The 20,597-nt window shown below is 41.4% G+C and overlaps 1 protein-coding gene across 3 annotated transcripts; it reads left to right on the top strand.

The window, feature by feature from the left end:
- Positions 1-1,612: 1,612 nt before the first annotated feature.
- CDK1 (cyclin dependent kinase 1) lies at positions 1,613-15,707 on the top strand. 3 transcript variants are annotated; one of them, XM_073353409.1, is made up of 8 exons: positions 1,613-1,824; positions 4,789-4,844; positions 6,403-6,559; positions 8,816-8,939; positions 9,523-9,693; positions 10,527-10,690; positions 10,820-10,961; positions 15,396-15,707. In XM_073353409.1, the coding sequence occupies exons 2-8, from the start codon at positions 4,808-4,810 to the stop codon at positions 15,510-15,512; spliced, it is 912 nt and encodes a 303-aa protein (XP_073209510.1). In that variant the 5' UTR covers positions 1,613-1,824; positions 4,789-4,807; the 3' UTR covers positions 15,513-15,707. The 3 variants fall into 3 exon arrangements, with proteins under 3 accessions (XP_073209510.1, XP_073209509.1, XP_073209508.1); XM_073353408.1 differs by having other exon boundaries at positions 1,613-1,721; XM_073353407.2 differs by having other exon boundaries at positions 1,613-1,786; positions 15,396-15,706.
- Positions 15,708-20,597: the final 4,890 nt, after the last annotated feature.

A 20,597-nucleotide genomic window follows, 5' to 3' on the forward strand; every position in this document is an offset into this window, starting at 1 on the left:
GCTCTGGCTCTCTCAGCACCAACCCCATCAGCCTCCAGCACAGCTGGCGTCAGGGATTGCTCTGGGCAGGCAAGGAAGCCAGTGCCTGGGGAAGACACATGAAGGAAGAAAGCTGCGGCACCCGAGTAAGGTAGGCGGGGAACAGCTGTTGAGTAATGTGGAGAGCCCAGCACCAGCAGCGTTATTCAGGGCATGGGAGACAGGAGCTGTAGGCACTGACAGTAAAAGCATAGAGTGACCTGCATGCAGGAGGGTTGGGGAGAGGCGCTAGCTGTGAGGGAACCACTCTGAGCCTGCAGGCAGCTGGGCCAAGGTCAACTCTATGTGGGAACCAAATGTGAGGTGCACACCTACAGCCAGCTATGTACTGGGGGGAAGGGCAGGAGCCATCTGTGTGCAGGGAAGGTAGGAATGAGAAGCTGGGCACTGAGGGCTAGCACCAGCTGTGTGCATGTGGGAGGGGGCAGGAGCCAGCAGTGTGCAGAGGAGGTGAGCGGGAGAGTGGTGCTGTGGATGCTGACAAGAGCAGCAAGTGAGCCTGGAGCCCGGCTGCCAAATGCCCTATCCACCCAGGGGAAGTGCCACAGCAGGTTTGCCAAGCCCAGGCCTGTGTGGGGAGGGGAGAAGTTGGCTGTACATCTCATCTAGCAGCCAGCCCCCAGCCTCTGCCCTGTACCCTGGGGAGGACTCCCATCTCTCCGGTGGATATAAACCTTGGCAGAAATGGGGGTGAGGGGAGCACATGACCCACCCCACAAGTCACTTCTGCCTTTTAGGTTCCAAGACTAGCTGCTGCAAGGAGCAGTCATTAATGGGGTTTAGAAATTTTATCACTGCATCCTGTCCTGAGGTCTCATGTTCCCAGACAATATGGAGATAGTTGAAATCCACCATTATTATTGCGTTTTCTGTTTTTGTAGCCTTTCTAATCTCCCTAAGCATCTTACAGCATGATGACCCTTGCAGCCCCCTCTGACCTTATGGTTCTATGTGCCAAAGGATGGTCTCATGAAAAGTACATAGATGGGTGCATCAGCCTAAACAGTCTGAAACCATTTTACTGAGTGACAATATTGTCCTACTTTAGGGGTGCTGCAAAGATAACTGATTGGGAGGTGTCAGATCCTGCACTGATGAGCATGAAAGAGGAGGGGGTCTAGGGAATATAGCTGGCATCTCCATTACTAGTTTGTTGCATTTATCTGGCCTATGACTGATGTGGAGGTGCTGTGATCATTCACACAAAGTACAAAAAGTCTGAGGCAAATTGATGATGTTTCACTGAAACACCCAGGAAAATCCTTCATCGCAGGAGGGGCAGACTTTAAAGACTCTCTTTAAATAAAGCCCAAAGCAAGGAGCCTTGGCACCTGTAAGTGCTGGTAGAAGTACCAGTAAGACTTTCTTGAGTTTTGAAAGGACCCGCCCACATTACAATACCTGCTCCTTGCCTTCGTATTAGAAATCAGTGGGACGCTCAAAAGCATTTGCAGGTTGACGAGCCCGGCCGCGCTTCTCCGCGAAGACCGCCTTTCAGCTTGTGTTTGGCGCCTGCCCAGGCGTGCCTGCTGATTGGCCGCTTTGAATATCTCGGCGCGACGCTATTGGTGGAGCGGGGGCTGCTTCGCGCGGTTAGTTCGAATCGGCCCCACAGCGGCGCTTGCAGCGTCCTCTTGCCGTGGCTCGGTGTGTGGGGGCTGTTCTTGCAGCAAGGGAGGGAGGTGAGTGATCGACCGACCGTGCCGCTGCTGCTCGAGCCCGGGCCCGCGGGGCGAGGCGAGGCGAGGTGAGGCGCGGGGCCGGGCCCAGGCCCAGGCCGGCGAGGTGCGGGGGGGCTTGTACCGGGGGCTGTTTAGGAGGCAGGGCGCCTCTCCGCCTGGTGACTTGCCTGGGCAGAGGGGGCTTGAGCCGGCTCCTGGGCAGGAGTCCGGGGGATCGGTCCCCCCGTCCTGAGCGGGGGGTGGGCAGTGGGGGAGGAAAGGGCCCCTCTCTCCCCGGCCCCCACCGGCAGGATGGCAGGCCGGAGACCGGGTGGCTGGCGCTGGGCCGCGCCAGGGCATCGCCTCTGTTTGTTTCCGTGCGTTCAGAGCCAAGCAGCGAAGGAGCCGGCGGCGGCCCCTGGGGCGATGGCAGCTGTCTGGCAAGGGCAGCCGCTGGGTCCTCCTGTTTCATTTCACGCCTCCTGTATCTCTGCCGTGCGGCGCTCCAGCGCCCGGCTCTTGCTCAGTTACATGTTGCCTTCCCAGGGCTAATGGCAGAGGCAACTGTTGCTAAGAGTAGGAGCAAATTGCACGTCAGTTTCATATATTAAATGCACCCATATTAACGGAGTGTAGCAGGAGGAGTGTGTTTAAAATTTTAAAATCCACTTGTTCTTTTGAAAGATGCTAAATCCCTGGCCTTACTTGTAACCACATCCGGCCAACGAGGCCCGGAAATTTTAACAAAAAATTAAGCTTTCTAGCTCATACCATGCGAAGGTAAACAAACACCACAATCGCTGACAAATATACCAGACACTAAGTGGAGCACCCTAAAACTAACACACTTCTGTCTGAACTCACTGCTAGTAGATAAAAAGTAATGACCAAATAATGTTAATTGACAGAGATTAGAAAGGGGAAATACTTTAGTTTGTCTTCTTTGAGCATTTGTTTATAGTCAGCTTCACTCTTTCCCTGCTCATAGAAAGCTTCCTGTGCGTGGTGTGTTTTTTCTAATATAACAGCACAGAAGAGCAAGAGTTAAATTAGGAAAATGTAAATAAAACCATAAACCGCATTGGGATTCCTGAGCAGGAATAGTATCTGAATGACTGCTTTAAACTGTCAGGTTGATACTGCATCTTAAAACACTTTCAGTTTTCATAATCTAACTGGTAACATTATTTTAAAACACTATATGAATGTTAATGTGATAACTTTGTATGAAAACACTGTAGGAATTCATGGCACATAGACACATGATGGAAAGGCCTCTGCCCCAAAGAGTTTTTCTTTTACTGTGTTCTCATATGTTTGTAGTAAAATTGTCTTTGGGCAGAATTACTTATTTTTTTAACTCTTCTACCCCACCTCCCCACCCCCTTTTTAAACCCGAATTAAAATGTTGGGCGATCAGGTTACCAACCTCATAGCCACCCCCAAGACATTCTTTAAGAAAAAAAGTTTCTTCCTCTAGAAGACTTCAGAGAATGAGCCTGTCAAACTATGTAGAGATTTATTTTGTGAGCCCTTGAAATAACTTGTGTTAAGGGTGTACTATTACCACATCAGTTTGAAAACAATCTTCATTGTTATAGTAAAGTTGTTTGAACAGTACTCACCCATGGGCCTGATTCTCCTTCCCTTTCCTCCCTTCCCCATCTACAGATTTAACTGTTTACTTCTTTATCAAATTGTATCAAAGTAAATCAGGTAAATGCCAATAATGATACATTAAATTCTTTCCAAACTTAATGTCTCTGGTTAGCAGTGTCACATGAAATGGATTGAGAAGTTGTACAGAAAATTATGTATGACATCTCCATCATGTGTTTAAACTTCTCCCCGTATCCTTGTCCCTAAGAATCTTCCTCCTCTACCTTCACCTTAGTCTAGGACAGTAGTGGTGCTTGAGGTTTTTACTATTGTGACTTTTCTTATCAATGCAAATATGTTCAGGGCCCCTCTTTACTGTGTATTAGAGAAAATATTCATATATCTCTATTGATTAAATGTCAGACTATTAAAGTATAAAGTACAAGTTCTTTACTGTGAGTGAATTTGATGACCTTGGTGCAAAGGAAGCAGGATCTTTGGGTGGGTACATGGTGGGGAGCACTCTTGGGGTGCATCCGATAGTTCACAAAAGCTTATGCTCAAATAAATTGGTTAGTCTCTAAGGTGCCACAAGTATTCCTTTTCTTTTTACTCTTGGGGCAGCCTCTCTTATGCTTCCCATTATTCCCTCTTCACTGCCAAAATGTTTCGCTCTCCTCCCTACTGTTAAGGTTCCTGCCTCCTCTCTGTTCATTGTTTGTTCCTCCTGCTGGTGTCCAACCATTTCACTGCCCTTCGTGATAGTACTGCAAAGTGCTGTCAAATGCGAAGCAAAAAGACATTATACTTTGTCAATTTTTTTCTATTTCCCACCCCCAACTATTTACATACCAAAAAATGCAATTTTTCTTCTGAGGGGTCTCTGCCTATTTCCACTTGTGGTGTAAGCCTGTCCTCATGTCAGCAATCAAAAGAAACTAAGGGGCAATTGCGGGCCACTCTTCCATTTGTATCTTCTGACCATGATGTGAGAGGAAGGGTGACAGACCCCAGTGGACACAGCTAGAAAATTCCAAACTCACAGCTCTCAAGTATGAATATGCAGAGGCAACACTCAAAGAATTATAGTTGTTTAACAGTAACTTCTTGTCTCACGATCACTGCATCCCTGTTATGCACCTCCACCGCCTATCCTAAAGTCTTACACTGTTGTGAGTGGTTGGAACCCTGAATAAACGCTGTTTTGGGGGTTTTTTGCTTTGTCGTGGAGGAGTGAATAGTAAGGGAAATGTCTTCCCTGCTACTTTGTCATAACTGAGTTGGATGAATCCAAGTTTAAGCAGGATACAAAGCTTATGTGCACATTCAGAACCTTCCCAAACTAATCTAATGTCTCACTATATAATATATATTGGTGTCCGGGGACCAGCCATATATTCAATGGCTCCTTTGTATTCTGCTTTTAGGATAGCAACCACTTACCTCTGGTTTTGTTGTCTCTCCCCTCCCTTCCCCCACTCATTTCAAGGCAATCCTAACAAATAGCAATGGATGACTACACAAAGATAGAGAAGATTGGTGAAGGTGAGTAACACTTGATTGATGATCCTTTCCACTATGTAATTTTACTTATCAATTTGTTTGATACTGAAGAAAGCTTATTCTGGAGCTATATCATGTCTTAGTACACTTAAGCTCCTGGATGAATCTGTACAGAGCCACAAAGTAAGATCTGACCAGATGAATCTGTGGCTCATCAAAATAAATGAGTGCACAAGTGCATTCAAGCATCTTTGTATGGTGCCAATGGAGTAAGTGCAATCTTCTACCTGTGGTGTCAGTTGCCTGCATTCATGTTGAGGATTATCTGTGCACATCTCAGATTGTATTCCACCCCTAACCCTGAGAAGAGTGGGAGGAGAACAGACTGTAGGCTTTGAGGTCTGCCCCTATACAGTTCAAGACCTTTTGGCTCCCTTAAAATGTGATGCATTGGTTGGGCCACAGATTGTGCTGTGGCATAAAAGCAGTTGTGTCCTGTTTACATTCTCTTCTGGGGGCACATGTAGAAGAGGAGTAGTATCAGTTTCTGGTACATCCTGCCCCTGGACTACATCCTGCCCGTGGAAGTGGTATGATCTGATACCTTTCATTTAACTGTGAAGATGCTAAGTCAATGGCACTGCTGTGCAGAAGTAATGTTAGTCTATTGTAACGCACACACAATAGCACATTGCTGTGGAAGGAGGTCACTTTTGTGCTGCGTATTGAGTTCCTCTGTGCAGGTATTATCCACGTTCTTTGTGCTTTAGTTTAAGCAGTTAGAGACCACTTTATAAAGTAGAAGATTATATACTGTCTTTCCATAAACTCCAGATTTTATGTTGACTTGAGATTTTGCACTAAGTTCTTTGGCCTAATGAGACTTTGCAACAAATTGTCTCTGGCCTTATGAGAGAGAATGGCTAAACCTAGAGTCTATTCACTTTTGTAAATCTGCTTGTTATGGGAAATCACTGTTGTAAAATACTTACATACTGTACTGTATGAAGTTATGAGCCTTCTGAAGTATTACATAAGCATATATGCAAAGATCTTTTAAAAATATGGGTTTGTTTTCCTGTTAAAGAATTTCAATCTTGTGTATCAGCTCCAATTTAAAAAGTATGAAAACAGGCCACCTTTTAACAATATCTCTTTGTACACCTTTCATTTTAGCATAACAAAGCTAACTTTATTGGGAACAAAGGTACAAAAATCCCAGTTTAAAACAAAACTAGCTTCCTCAAAATTCAGACACTCTCTATATGGCTCAGAATTTGATTTGTGGAAGTAATCCCAAAGTTTTAATTGGTCTTTCCCAGCTGCCAAAAACACACCTTTTCTGGCCATTAATGGCACTATCCACTTCTGGCATGCAGCACATAAAACATCACTTATAGCATAGATACAGAAAATGAAATACTAACCTTATCCAGATTGAAGTGTCTGGTTTCATTGCAGTGATTCTTTATGTAGAACAAAGCCTTATTTCATCTGAAATGACTACACATGACTTGATCTGTTCTTAAAAGTTCACAGTGTGGTTTAGTGTGTGCCAACTTTTTTTGTTTTGTTTTGTTTTGTGTGTGTGTGTGGTCAGGTACCTATGGTGTTGTGTATAAGGGTCGACACAAATCCACAGGCCAGGTGGTTGCCATGAAGAAAATTCGACTAGAAAGTGAGGAAGAAGGTGTTCCCAGTACAGCAATCAGAGAAATTTCTTTACTAAAAGAGCTACACCATCCCAATATAGTCTGGTATGCATGCAATATTCTCAGATTTAAGCCAATTTCTCTATTGGGAAGGGCTCCCTCTCTCCTCTCATGTCAAATCTGATTATTAAATACTCTCCAGTGAAAGAGTAGGGCCTTGCTTTTGCTTCAGACTGAATTTCTCATAGCTACAAATCTTCTGTACAGCCCCAGATAATGACTTTTTCCTCTGCACATCCTTATTACTTAGTGTCTTTCTGCTCTTCTTCCCACTCCCTCCTCCACCCACCACTTTGGGAATCTTCCAAGATTCTCATTTGTCACTTTGGAATCTGTACAGCATAGCTATCCCTTTTCCAGCTAAATAGAAAGGGATGTCAAAAGATAAAATTCATTATAGACAAGTGTAAAATATTTCACTTAAGAAGGAAAAATCAAATGCACAACTACAAAGCGGGGAATAACTGGCTAAATGGTAGTACTGCTGCCAGGGATTTGGGGGTTATAGTGGATCACAGATTGAATATGATGCAGTTGCAAAACAGGCTAATATTCTGGGGTGTATTAACAGGAGTGTCATATGTAAGACACAGGACGTAATTGTCCTGCTTTACTTGGCACTGGGGAGGCCTCAGCTGGAATATTGTGTCCAGTTCTTGGTGCCACATTTAAGGAAGGATGTGGACAAACTGGAGAGAGTCTAGAGGAGAGCAACAGAAATTATAAAAGGTTTACAAAATCTGACCTATGAGGAAAAGTTAAAATTAGGCTTTTTTCTTTTTCTTTTTCTTGAGGGGAGTGGGGGGGGGGGGAAACTGAGTGGGAACCTGATAAATCTTCAAATATGATCAGGGTTGTTACAAACATGATAGTGATAAATTGTTCTCCATGTCTACTGAAAGTAGGACAAGAAGTAATTGCCTTAATCTTCATCAAGGGAGATTTAGGTTCGGTATTAGGAAAAACTTTTATGACTATTAGTATAGTATGGAATACACATCCAAGGGCGACCATGGAATCCTCATCATTGGAGGTTTTTAAGAATAGGTTAGACAAACACCTGTCAGGGTGTTTGGTCCTGCTTCAGTGCAAAGTGCTGAACTAGATGAACTTTTGAGGTCCCAGCCCTACATTTCTACGATTTTATGACTCCCTTCTGGAATCAGTTTATGCTGTGTTATGCAGTGAGCCATGAAGATCTCCTGATACTTCAAAACTGCAAGTAACTTACCTGACCCGAGTGACTGATCACTAACATGGTTTTGCTTGAGTCCTGGCTGTCTGAAGGGTTTGCTTTGTTTTTGCGGCTGATATTTTAAAATATATAGCTGTTTGATAGTGCACTTTCATAATTGGTATAAATCTGAGAGCTGTAATTAAAATTTGGGGTATTGGAAATCTTTGAATTTATAGTAGAATTGCTTGACCTTAGAAAACCATTTAATATATTTTGCCTCTAAAATATTCACTTATTCTTCATCGGATATTCAGATCCTATTTGGCTTAACTGGGGCTTTAGTTGATAGAGATGCTCACCAGTTAAGATTAAAGATGTCTTTGTCTTGTGTGTAGGTTCAAATCACAATCCACATCTTGTTTTCTTATTTGGAAGGGGACCATAAAAACCGCTAAATTACAAGTCCTGTTTTAGGTTCCAATCTTTCACTGGGCTGTCCACATGTAGACCACTTCTCTCACATGGAGTACCACTGAAATAGGAGTCTGCTTATGTAGAGCTCACTGAGATTGGGCCCATAATATAGTTATTTAGGCACTGATCAAACCCCTATGGAAGTAATTGTCTTCAGTGGAAGTTAGAATAGGGCCTTTACTTATTTTCAAAAGTTTCACTAGTACCTTGTTTGCCATTTTTAAAAAGAGAGCCCTGTCCTTTTTTTGAGTGTATCTGCTTCCCAGAATCTTTTTCTGGATGATGATAGAGCACTGTTCCCTCCTGCCTAGAAGATTGAATTCTTAGTTTCATGTTGGCCTGGCACTACCAGTTTCATTAATAACTTCACATGTGCCTGATCTCTCAAATTGCACTGAATCTCATTGCTTGACAATACTGCTGAGAGGCTAAATAACCTTGACTCATGCCAGCTCAGATGAAAGCCAAGAGAAAACCAGTGGCTTTGTGACAATGTGGAGGAATAGCCTCAGCTAGGAAAGTGCTAAGCAATTCTAAGCTCTGAGATTCTTGGAAAAGTGCTTGAGCAGTAATGTCCGCTTGCATCTGTGTAAGGCTTTCAGGGGAGGTGTAGTATTGAGTTAATGTATCATAGATATATTTTTCATTAGTCTTCAGGATGTGCTTATGCAAGATTCAAGACTGTACCTCATCTTTGAATTCCTTTCTATGGATCTCAAAAAATATTTGGACTCTATTCCATCTGGCCAGTATGTAGATTCCATGCTTGTTAAGGTAAGGAGTCAATATAGTAACTATCAGTGTCACTATAAACTTCATCTTGTATTTTAAAGATATATATGGAAAGAGCAAACTGTGAAATCTGCCATGCTGGAAACATTATCTGTTTTGTTTCTTTGTTTGTTTGTTTTTAAATAATACTTCAAACTGCATGACTACTTTTGATGTTTCTTTCCTTTCACCCCTAAGGAGGGGAGACTTGGGAACAATTGGCTGGTATCATTAAGGAGTGGACCTTCTGAATCTTAAATCTGACATTCTTTGTCTAGTGCACCCTCAAATTTTTTTAGATGTATTTCAAAACCTAAAAATGACTTAGTTCTAACGCAAGCATTTGAATAATGGACAACTGTTACATATCTTTTTTGCATTAATCATAACAGTGTTGCCTTCATGAAGAGAATTGTGTAAAGTTTACTCACTGTTTGCAACGTTATGGCTCTTAGCTGACCATTTCTATAGTATGTCAACTCTAGTGGCAGATCTGACATAAGCAAATAGTGCCACATGATGCAGAACAGTAGTTTGCAGTAAAGCTAATTTTATTTTTTTCCCTTCTCTTATTTCACTCCTGCAGAGTTACCTGTACCAAATCCTGCAAGGTATTGTATTCTGTCATTCAAGAAGGGTTCTGCACAGAGACTTAAAGCCTCAAAACTTGTTAATAGATGATAAAGGAGTAATTAAATTAGCAGATTTTGGACTGGCAAGAGCCTTTGGGATCCCTGTCCGGGTATATACACATGAAGTAAGTGAATTGCAGTGTTTTTTTCCATAAGTGACACAACGAGGGTTTGTAGGCACTATGATAATGCGTATAATAAATAACTCACATTCCAGTTACTCTCTCTTCATTAATAGCTTCTTTGACAAAATGCTAACTGCTAATATGAAGTAGCTAAAAGGATACTGTCTACTAAGAAAAGAATTATTCTGAAAACTTTATCTTAAAATTACATTTCAAAAAGATGACTATAGCAGTGAGACTACTTTTTCCATTTCAATTTGTGCATTTGACAGTGGCAGCTTCACTGTAGTCATTTCTCTCTTACTCTGATAGACACGTTTTGATAAGCGTGACAACAGTGTGGTTGTAATAAAATGGTAGGTTGAGGGATGAATCTTGAGAGTAGGTGGTACTTATAACTTTTAAACTGACTTTTTCAAGTTTATTATTTCCACTTACCCTGAGGTGCTCTGAACTACATCATCTAAAAAATCTCCCATTGGAATCAATGGGAGTTCTGCCGTGGATCATAACAAACATACAGAGTGTGACTTTCTGTCAAAATGCTAACAAAAATAGTTAAATTTGTTTGTTCCTGGCTGATAAACATACAAATATATCCACTCCTCAAAGAGAGCAGGGTGTAATTACTGCAGATAGTGCTATTCCAAATAAATCAATAGGTTCCAGTTGTAGTAGTTTAGTTGGCAACAGTTCCGGTTATATTTTATTAAAAGAATTAATGTATTTGGAACAATTTTCCCACTGGAAGATGAAGAGCCATACTTTTATACAACCAGCTAGAAGATTTAATGCAACTATAAATTACAAATAAGAATTTCCTTGTGCAATAGGTAGTGACACTGTGGTACAGATCTCCAGAGGTGTTGCTAGGATCTGCTCGTTACTCAACTCCTGTAGATATCTGGAGCATAGGTACCATATTTGCTGAAATAGCAACTAAGAAACCACTCTTTCATGGAGACTCTGAAATTGATCAACTCTTCAGAATCTTCAGGTATTTAAGACAAAATTTTTGCTAAATACATAGTAATGCAAAGAATGCTTTATGAAGCTATACTCTGCATAACATTCTAATACAATTGCTCGAATACAAATTATCAGCTCTTTGCTTATTCTTTTGTAGAGCTTTAGGGACACCCAACAATGAGGTATGGCCCGAAGTGGAATCCTTGCAAGACTATAAGAACACATTCCCCAAGTGGAAACCTGGCAGTCTGGCGTCTCATGTCAAAAACCTAGATGAAGATGGACTAGATTTACTCTCTGTAAGTGGCCTTTTCTTCTAAGTATCTTCTCAAGGAGGCTATTGGGGGTTAAAAGTACCTGGTGTCTTCTAAGGTATCTAAAACCAACTTAATCCATCTTGGTATAACTATAATGCAAAGGTGCTTAAATTCTGCAATAGTAAAGGCCATGCAGGCAGCTTGCTGGGAGTTTAGAAACTGTGCCTAATTAGCATATTTATCTATTCTACTTCCTTGATGGATAGCAAACTTTGGTCTCTGGACCATTAGAATAATCACTTGATCTCACCTTCATAGCTATAGGTAAGCAAGAGGGCAGCCAGAGCTTGTTTTATATTAGTGAGTCAGAGAGGCAACTTAAACCTGAAGTTTTAAATACTTGTCATTGAAGACTACATGGCTCTTCCGGGCTGTACATTGAATTCCTAGTTTCTTGGCCAAATTATAGTTTGTTATAGCATTCTATTTATCCTGAGTCATCCTTTAGCTTGGACTTTTTTGAATAAGATCTATTGAGTGTTTTGTTTGCACTCTTACCTCTGGGCCAAAAGATTCAGCTTCTCTGCCATGGTTGGACTTGTTCAGCTCTTTACACAATACACAACAAGAGGAATTCATAGCCACCTTGTGTTTCGATCTTGCAAAGTAAGCTGGGGCCACTCTGGTCATTACTTGGATGGTAATCAGGTGTGTTAGCGATGTATCTGGCGCTTTTAAAGTTATATTGAACCAATGTTTGGTTTGTGGAATTGTACTGCTGGAATTGTCGTTTTTTTTTTTTTTGTTTTTTTTTTTAAGGAAACTTCAAAACCATTTGAACATTTCAAAACCAGTTCCTCAGTTTGTCATACTTAGAACTGCAAGCCCAACCCTTCCCCTACTCTTTACAATCTGTAAAACACTGGATTAAATTTGGGGCGGGGGGGAGAATCCTGCCTTTTTCTACTTTTTCATATGGAAAATATCAGGTTTTCATTTGCCTCTTTGGAGGGCCTTAGCAAAATCTTTAGAAATCAATAATGATGTAACCTAGGATTCTTGGACAGCCTTAGACTTGGCATCCTTTATTCTCTTAGTGGGGATGAAAGGCTGCAGCTCAGGTTGCAGCCCTGTGTGATGTAACTATTCATAGCCTGGGATTTTTCTGTGGCCCTCTAACAAAGAAGGGAGGGAAGACCTGCATTTCAAATGTGGGGTGTGGGGAAAAAAGTGCCAACTTTTTCCTGAATCTTGAGACACTGATCTCAATACCTCTGTGGAACAACACAGCACTTGGCAGTGGTAGTGTGTAAAATCCCTACTGTAGATTCGCTTCACCAGTGCAGCTTAAGTTGATATGAAGGCCTTGGTCTTCCCTCACTTTTTTTAGGATGACCTGTGACCACAAAAACATTAAATGAAAGAGTAAGGGTGATGAATCTTTAACAAGGTCTTCCTTTCTCTGTAATCTCACTAATAATAGAGTTTTTAAAAATCCCTCTCTTGTGTGATCAGTATTTAACTAGTTCTGCAGTTATCAGTCTTCCAGCTTAAAGAGTACCCAGACTTCTAAGGTAAAACAAGCAGAACATATAATAACGGAGGGGTGGCCAGGCTAAATTTGAGTGAGTGTCGTTGTGACCTGGCGCATGGGGTTGCAGACTCTTCGATGCTGGGATTGAAAAATACTGCCCTGAAAACTTTGTGGATATTAATGTATGTGTTAAAAGGTTTCCTTGCCTATACACAGTTAGACAACAGCATCAAAGCACTAATTGTCTTTAAAACACAAACCCCTTGATTGGAATTAAAGTATTGATGGCCCCAGTTCCATCTAGATTACACTGGAAAGTCCCAATCACACAGGGGGAGGAAAGCTCCAAGTCTAAAAGAAGAAAAAGTTTGGGGGGTCATGAGTCAAAAAAGGTTGAACCTGTGCGCTAGCATAAGGAAGCAAAATAGGGCACAAACCAATACTTTGTCACTGTCAACAATCTTTAATACGTGATAATCTAAAACACATCATAAAGCAGAAACTTTTTTTGTTACATAATTTGTGTACATATACTTGTGCAGATTTATAAAATGCCTATCGAGCTGGCTCCCTCACTACCTTGTGTGTCAAGACTAAAGGACACGTATTTCACAGTGGAGAATTTTGTTAACAAAAAATCCAACAGTGTTCTCCATTTCATAAGTCAACCAACAGTGTCAATAGATAAAGAATCTGAAATCCAAATTTAGCTCAGATTTCAGGCACTCATATCTGCAAAATGTAGCTTGCTAAGATAAAGCCATACATTAAACTAGGATATGAAGATGGAAATGTTTCTAGTCTTAATCACTTCCCTGATCATATTCAACTTCCCTGATAAGAAGTAAAAAGGATATGCTAATGATATCTAATAAAGCAAAATTGTCTAAGTTTGGAGTCATACAGGACAAAAGCAAATTTTTCATCAATTAAAGTTACACAAAAAAGACAGTTAAATTTCTTAACAATCACTGGTCAAAACTCAACAGACAGGACGATTCTACTTGAAAGATAGCAGCACAGAGTGTAAAATTGTCTGAGAGGTTCCTGTATCTCAGAGGTTAACTGGCAGTGCCTTCCAATATGGCTTTCATATCTGAGTTACATATTTGGGCAGTCAGCACTTCAAGGCTTGTAAGGCTTTCTGGTAGCTAACTTATAGATTTAATAGTAGTGCTACATGCAGTTGAACCTCAGAGTTACAAAATGACCAGTCAACCACACATCTCATTTGGAACCAGAAGTACGCAGTCGGGCAGGAGCAGAGACACCCTCCACCCCTTCCCCCCTAAAACAAGCAAATACAGTACAGTACTGTGTTAAATGTAAACTACTAAATAAAGACGAGATTAAAAAAAGACTTGACAAGGTAAGGAAACTATTTCTGTACTTGTTTCATTTAAATTAACCTGGATAAAAGCAGCATTTTTCTTCTGCATAGTAAAGTTTCAAAGCTGTATTAAGTCAATGTTCAGTTGTAAACTTTTGAAAGAACAACCATAAAGTTTTGTTCAGAGTTACAAATGTTTCAGAGTTATGAACAACCTCTGTTCCCACGGTGTCTGTAACTCTGAGGTTCTACTGTAGATGCTTTTCCCATAAGTACATCAACTCCCAAAATTAACTAATATAGGTTGTGAGTGTTCATTAGAAAACCCTATTTTTCAGGGATGTAACTGAGCTGTAACATGTTATTTAGGACTAAAACGTGATACACAAGTTCTAAAGCCAGAAGCAATATTTACTTTTCTATTTTATAGAACTGTTTAGCCAAATGAAGTTCAGGGCTTGGAAATTCAAAGTGGGAGACCTCCCAGTAGAGACAATGATTACATTTTAAAAATATTCAAGGACTTGCTATTTTGTAGTGGGTACCTTGATCCTCAATTATCCCTCTGCCCACCTTCCAGAATCTGAATTGGCTCTTTTGAGGCAATGCTCCTTGTCTTCCTTGGTAACTTGGAGAGAGAGAGAGAGAGGGAAGTCGGGAGGATTTGGAGGGAAGAGGTAGGTGGACCTCTGGGAGTTCCCTATCAAAAGCATACCTTTTAGCTGAAAAGAGGTTACAGCAAAGGAAAGACCCATGCCCTGCTTGTCTTAGTTTTGGGACTGACATACCATGGAGTTGTCCCGCTGAGTTTAAGTTTTTAATCTAACATAAATGGTTCCTTATGTGGCCTAGAAGGCCCTTGAATGCCATAGTAACTAAAATGATTCCTTTTCTCCTTATGTTTAAGGAGTACTAAAAGTGTGGGGAGACTAATAATACACTGTATGTAACATCTGTGCTGAATCTTTCATCTTTGTTCTGTGGGAGCAAAATCTTGCCGTTTTAAGCTGTTTACAAAAAATCCCTGATCTGACTTAACCCCATCTACATTGAACACACTTACATACCTCTCAAACTGGGTTTCACGTTTAACTGCTCACTCATATGCACAAATACAAACTATTTTATATGTATTAGTACAAACATTGACTGTCAAACTGTCAACTTCACATATGTTTAAGAATACTGAATTTAGGGAAACAAATATTAACTATTGTGCCTCTTCACGCACTTCTTAAAAAGCGTGGAATACTTGATGATATTCTGCAGGGTGTTAATTGCACTATCAGGAAACTAAAACTAAGGCAAAGGCTGCCATGAGGTACCCAGAGTTACTTTTAAAAGCATGCCTAATGCAAACAGGTGAACTACCAAACATAGTGGCTTGGTTACTAAACCAGAGGGCAAATGAATGCATTTGTCTCATATTTTGAAGTTCTAAGAATTGCTGTATTTGAGATGTAGGTTGAAATACCTTTTAAATGAAGCTTCTTAGTCAAAGTGAGCTTGGAAGTCATTGCATATAGGAGAACTCCTTTTTCTGTTTTATTAAAGTATTGGCAGATGAAGCTCAACCATGCTTTATAAGTAACTAAACTATTTTTATCCCCAGAAAATGTTAATTTATGATCCTGCAAAAAGAATCTCTGGCAAAATGGCCTTGAACCATCCATACTTCGATGACTTGGACAAATCCAATCTTCCAGCCAATCAGATTAAGAAATTCTGATTCACCATTGGACTAAATCCACCTGAGTGGTCTGAGCAAAATAATTAATCGTGACATTTTTACTATTGAGTCTGTCTAATTTTTTTGTTTTTGTATGTGTCTGTCCTTTCTGCTCTAAAATTGCAGCTGTATTTAGCGTGTCTTGGTTTAAATATTAAATGTAAATAAATATTAACCTATTATTAGTGCTGAATTTAAATACAATGCAAATCTTGCTGCTATTAATGCAGTCCACTGTTTCTACAAATAAAGCTTTAAATCCTCCACTCTTTTGCTGAATTCTTTCTGAACCACAGATGGGGGAGTACCCAAATATGAAATCTCAAGATATTACAATTCTGTTGCTTTGCTCCTCATTCATTACTAATGAGGTAATACCCCACATAAGGAATTCAGAGGTAGACCAGTGCTGTTGCTGGAGTCTCCAGGACCATACTGTGCCCTTCAGCTCAGGCAACCAGATTTTCTGCCTCCAGTAGATGAACAAATTGGCACTTAATTTCTTCCGACCATTTTGTTTTAAAACCTTGATTTTTATTTGGTTTTGGGCAGTCGTGACTTCTCCTCTGCTATCTACCCAATGCAAATGTGGTGATTTCAACTATATGGATGTGGTGCTGCACAACCTCTCTCTCGGACTCCTCCATCCCCACTCTGGCAGTGCAAAGCTGTCCTACAAGCACCTGGCTTAAATCTCAGCCTTATGTCCTGGAGACACATTCCCTATGTGAGGCAACATTTACAAGCTCTACAGAAAGTGAATTATGACTAGCATGTTCCCAGCCAAACCTCTCACTGCCAGGATACAGAGCTCAGTCAGACTAGCATGTCAGGTCTCCACACTAGCCTGAAGAGCCAAGTCTCCAATACAGAAAAGCCTGATCAGGAGCTTCTGAGGTTTCAGGGGGAAAGTCTGAAGATGAGAAATCTATCTAGCCAACTTAGGGGCCCTGTTCCCTCTCCTCCCTGGACTGGAGAGGGGAATCCCCCTTAAACTAAAGGACCTGGACACTCTCCTCCTCCTCTCCCCCCCGAAACTGAAGTGGGTCCTCAACTCTCTCTGGAAAGAAGCAGAGCTCCTATACAGCTCTCCTTCCTCCCAACATGAATCCCCAGATTCTCATGATACTCAGAGGTAAGTCTTACAAACTCCAGAGACTCTGGGTCCAAAAAGGCAAAAGAAATTACTAATTCCTGCTGTGTGAATGTATTGTTGAACACATGGAGTGAAAAATAAGATACTGAACCCCTTCTCCTTGGCCTCTTTCCCCCTGGGGAGTTCTGGACCTTTTCTCCTATACAGAGGCTCCTGCAGTGTTTGTATCCAAGGGCTTGTCTTCACTACCACATTATATCCACACAGCTGTATAGATGCACTAAAGTGCGCTGTGCTATGGGAGAGCGCTCTCCAATCAGCTTAATTACTCCACCTCAAGGAGAGGCGGACGTTGTGTTGGTGGGAGAGCATGTCCTGACATAACGTATAGACACCGCTTTAAGTCAATCTAACTTACATCACTTAGGGGAGTGGCTTTTTCACACCCCTAAGCGATGTAAGTTAAATTGACTTAAGTGGTAGTGTAGACAAGCTGACAGTTACTGCCCTTCTGTAAGCCTTCACTCCTGTGCAAGCCTGCCTCAGCTTGCAGGTGTAGTCTAATGGGGATTGTGCTTGTCTGGCTTTCAGTCCAAAGACCCTTACTCCGGTAGGGCAAAGGGCTCTGATTCTGAAAGATGAGGGGGTTTCCTGCTCCAAAGGCTGGCTCCACATTAAAGCCTTAGGAGCACTTCAGGAAAGATTGTGACCAGAACAGGTACATGAAGATTCCACTCCCCATGAAGCTGCATCTTCAAGGGATTACAGTGAGGTAAGTGAGAAATTCTTTCATAGAATCAAAATGATTCTAACCTACTGAGTAAAACCTCATGTGATATTAGGTTGCTCCTCTACTACTTGTGTGCTAGCCAGCCTTTGTGGGGAAGGGGCGGGGCAGGTAGCCTTTCATTCTCCTGGGAACCTCTAGCAAGCTACTGCCACAGTCAAGGTGTGTACCAGTACCCCTTCTCTGTGTGGTCCCCAGGACTGGATGAATAGTGTATTAACTCCCTTGCGTAAACACCAGGGGAAGCAGTACTATTGCTCACAAAATCCTACGGGACTTTTCTAGGACAGGATGTTAGTGCCCTGCAAGAAAGTCATTATATGTTCCCTTTCAAGCACTCTTAGATACATGTTTTCCCATCAGTGCCTCCTTTTGATGGTGTCATAAGATCCAAATGAGGACATCTGATTAATCCAAATGTTAAACTAAAATGTTCATATAAAAACAAACTTAATCCTGGTGCAGCAGTAATTCCCAGTGAAAGATGGTCCCCTTCAGAATGTAACTTCCTTCCAAAAGACCCAGTGATGACAGTACATGCCAGTGTCAAAGCCTCCTTTATAGCCTTTCAGACCAAATGTTATTCATATAGTCCCAGTCTACACTTAATATTTAAATTGACCCTAGCTCTGTCGCTCAGGGATGTAAAAAAAATTCACACCACAAGCACTGTAGTTCAGCTGACCTAATCCCTTGTGTAAATATGGCTAGGTTGCTGAAGAATTTTTCCTTGCGTCTAGCTACCACTGCTTGGAGAGGTGGATTATTTACGTCAATGGAAAAACCCCTTCCATCAATTTAAGAAGTATCTACGCTCCATTGTTACAGCAGCATAGCTGCTCGTAGACACTCCCATATTTAGCAAGGACAGCCTACTTTGTGGTTCCTTATTCTTGGTTGGGAGGCAGCTGTCTTGGGTTTCTCTTGGTCACACCCTTGATGTGATTTGTGACAAACAATAGATTCTAACTTGGCTAAAAGGAAACAATGGTACACTCAAGAATATTTATCCTAAATGGATGTCTAATGCATCCATACTTACATGTGAGGAGTTGTTGGTGTGAAACATTTGAAAAGGCCTCAGCCCTCACCGCCAAAGACAGCGTAACAATTCAGGCATATCCATGAAGGGACTATCCCTCTGGCGGAAGGAAAAATCTGGAACAGAGGACTCCAAGGAAATCTCGATTAATTTTTTCTTCAAACCAACAAGATTCTTAGTATGAGAGAGAGACAAAAAGCATTCTGGCATAAGAGCCTGCAATTTTTGTACTAGACTCTTCCTTCTCTGCACCTGTCTCAAGTGGCTGGGAGTAGTCCCAGCAAGTCACAAGGTTGCACATTGCCCATGCATAGACAACATGCTTATCAGTACCCGGTCAAAAGAAACAGGACATAACTTGAGAGCTGCTGTAAGGATTTATACCCACCTGTTCTTCAAAATCAAAGAGAGCTTTTGATTCCAATTGCTCACCAAGAAGTCAAAACAGACATAGCTGTGACTATAATTTTACCATAATGGTAAAGATTTAAAGCTCCCAAATTTCATTGCATCAATCATTTCTTGAGTGATCCCCAGTAGCCAGTTATCTCCAATGGTAAGGAGTGCTTGTGCCATGCTTCAGCTTTCATCCCCATGTGGGGTTCTTAAAATGCACCTGCAGGAATTCCTTGAGTTCATAGAGCCATACACATGATGCAATGCAAAATTACATATCATTCTCAGATCACATCTGAATGCCCTTTTGTGGGCAGGTAAATACAAACAACATGCTGAAAAAGGGAAGGTAAATACAAACAACCCAACTTTCATTTCTCCCCCCTTGCATATTTTCTATGGAAACAAGTATACTTGGGCAACAAATTTCCAAAATCTCATTATACACATCCTTTTAGTTCATTTTGATACTTCTATCAGAGTGTTTCTTTAAAAAAGAACACCAAAACATAAAATTCACAGATGTGGCATTAGGGGAGCGGAATGCTGGTCCAGTGAGTCCAGTACCTTCTCTATAGCAATGACCAGTAGCAGTTGTATCAGTGGAAGGTGCAACAAACTAACGAGTAGGCAATTATGGCACTCGGAGGCAGTCTTCCTATCATTGAGGCATGACTGTCTTTTATCCCTTCCAAAGTAACCAGAGATCAAAGGTCCTTAGCAATGCAAATAATGTCCTGGGTAGAAAAGAATCTGCTATCTTTCAAGACAATTCACATAAAGGATACAGAAAAGAGGGAAAGGGACAGCTGAAGTCCTCCTAGTATTCCACTGACCCAGAAGGTACTTTGGACTTGCTAGACAGCCAAGAATCCCACCTTGTACCTGCAGGAATCTCCAGACCTCTTGAAGCAGTAACTCCTTATTTCAGACCAGGAACACCTACAGCTAATAGCATGGGTATGAGAAAAGAAGCATGGATTCTCCATTAGCTTTGGATGCAGTTTTGTCTCCAGACAGAACTTAAGGCTATTTCATTCATTGATCAGATCCAATTTATGTTTCCAGTGTTAAGGGAACCAGAAAGCTCTTTGAGGTAGGGACTACCCTTGTTATTTGTGTAGAACCCAGCACAATGGGGCCCTGAACTCTTACTTGCTATTGTGTTATAATAATAATCCCCAAGTTTTGCTGATTGCAGCTACACTAGAGTTTCTCCAGGAGGTTTAGTTGGAATCCTCCAACTAAGCACCTTAGAAATGTGAGTACTAGCCATAATGACGTTTTCATAAAAATGTAGGGCTAGAAGGGACCTCAAGAAGTCATCAAGTCCAGCATCCTGTGCTGGGGCAAAACCAAGTAAACCTAGACCATCCCTGACTGGTGTTTTCCAACCTGTTCTTAAAAACTTCCAGTGATGGGGATTCCACAAGCTCCATTAGAAGCCTATTCCAGAGCATGCCTATCTTTACAGTTAGTTAGAAAGCTTTTCTTGATAGCTGCTCTAAATCTCTCCATGTAGATTACGCTCATTACTACTTGTTCTATCTTCAGTGGACATGGAGAACAATTGATGAGTCCTCTTTGTAACCGCTATGAACATATTTGAAAACTGTTATCAGGTTTCCCCCCCCGCCACTCAATTTTCTTTTCTCAAGATTGAACATGCCTAGATTTTTTTTAACCTTTCTTCATAGGTCAGGTTTTCTAAATCTTTTATCACTTTTGTTGCTCTCCTCTGGACTCTCTCCAATTTGTCCACAT

Source organism: Lepidochelys kempii, chromosome 7 (assembly GCF_965140285.1).
Source record: "Lepidochelys kempii isolate rLepKem1 chromosome 7, rLepKem1.hap1, whole genome shotgun sequence".
Classification (NCBI taxonomy): domain Eukaryota; kingdom Metazoa; phylum Chordata; order Testudines; family Cheloniidae; genus Lepidochelys; species Lepidochelys kempii.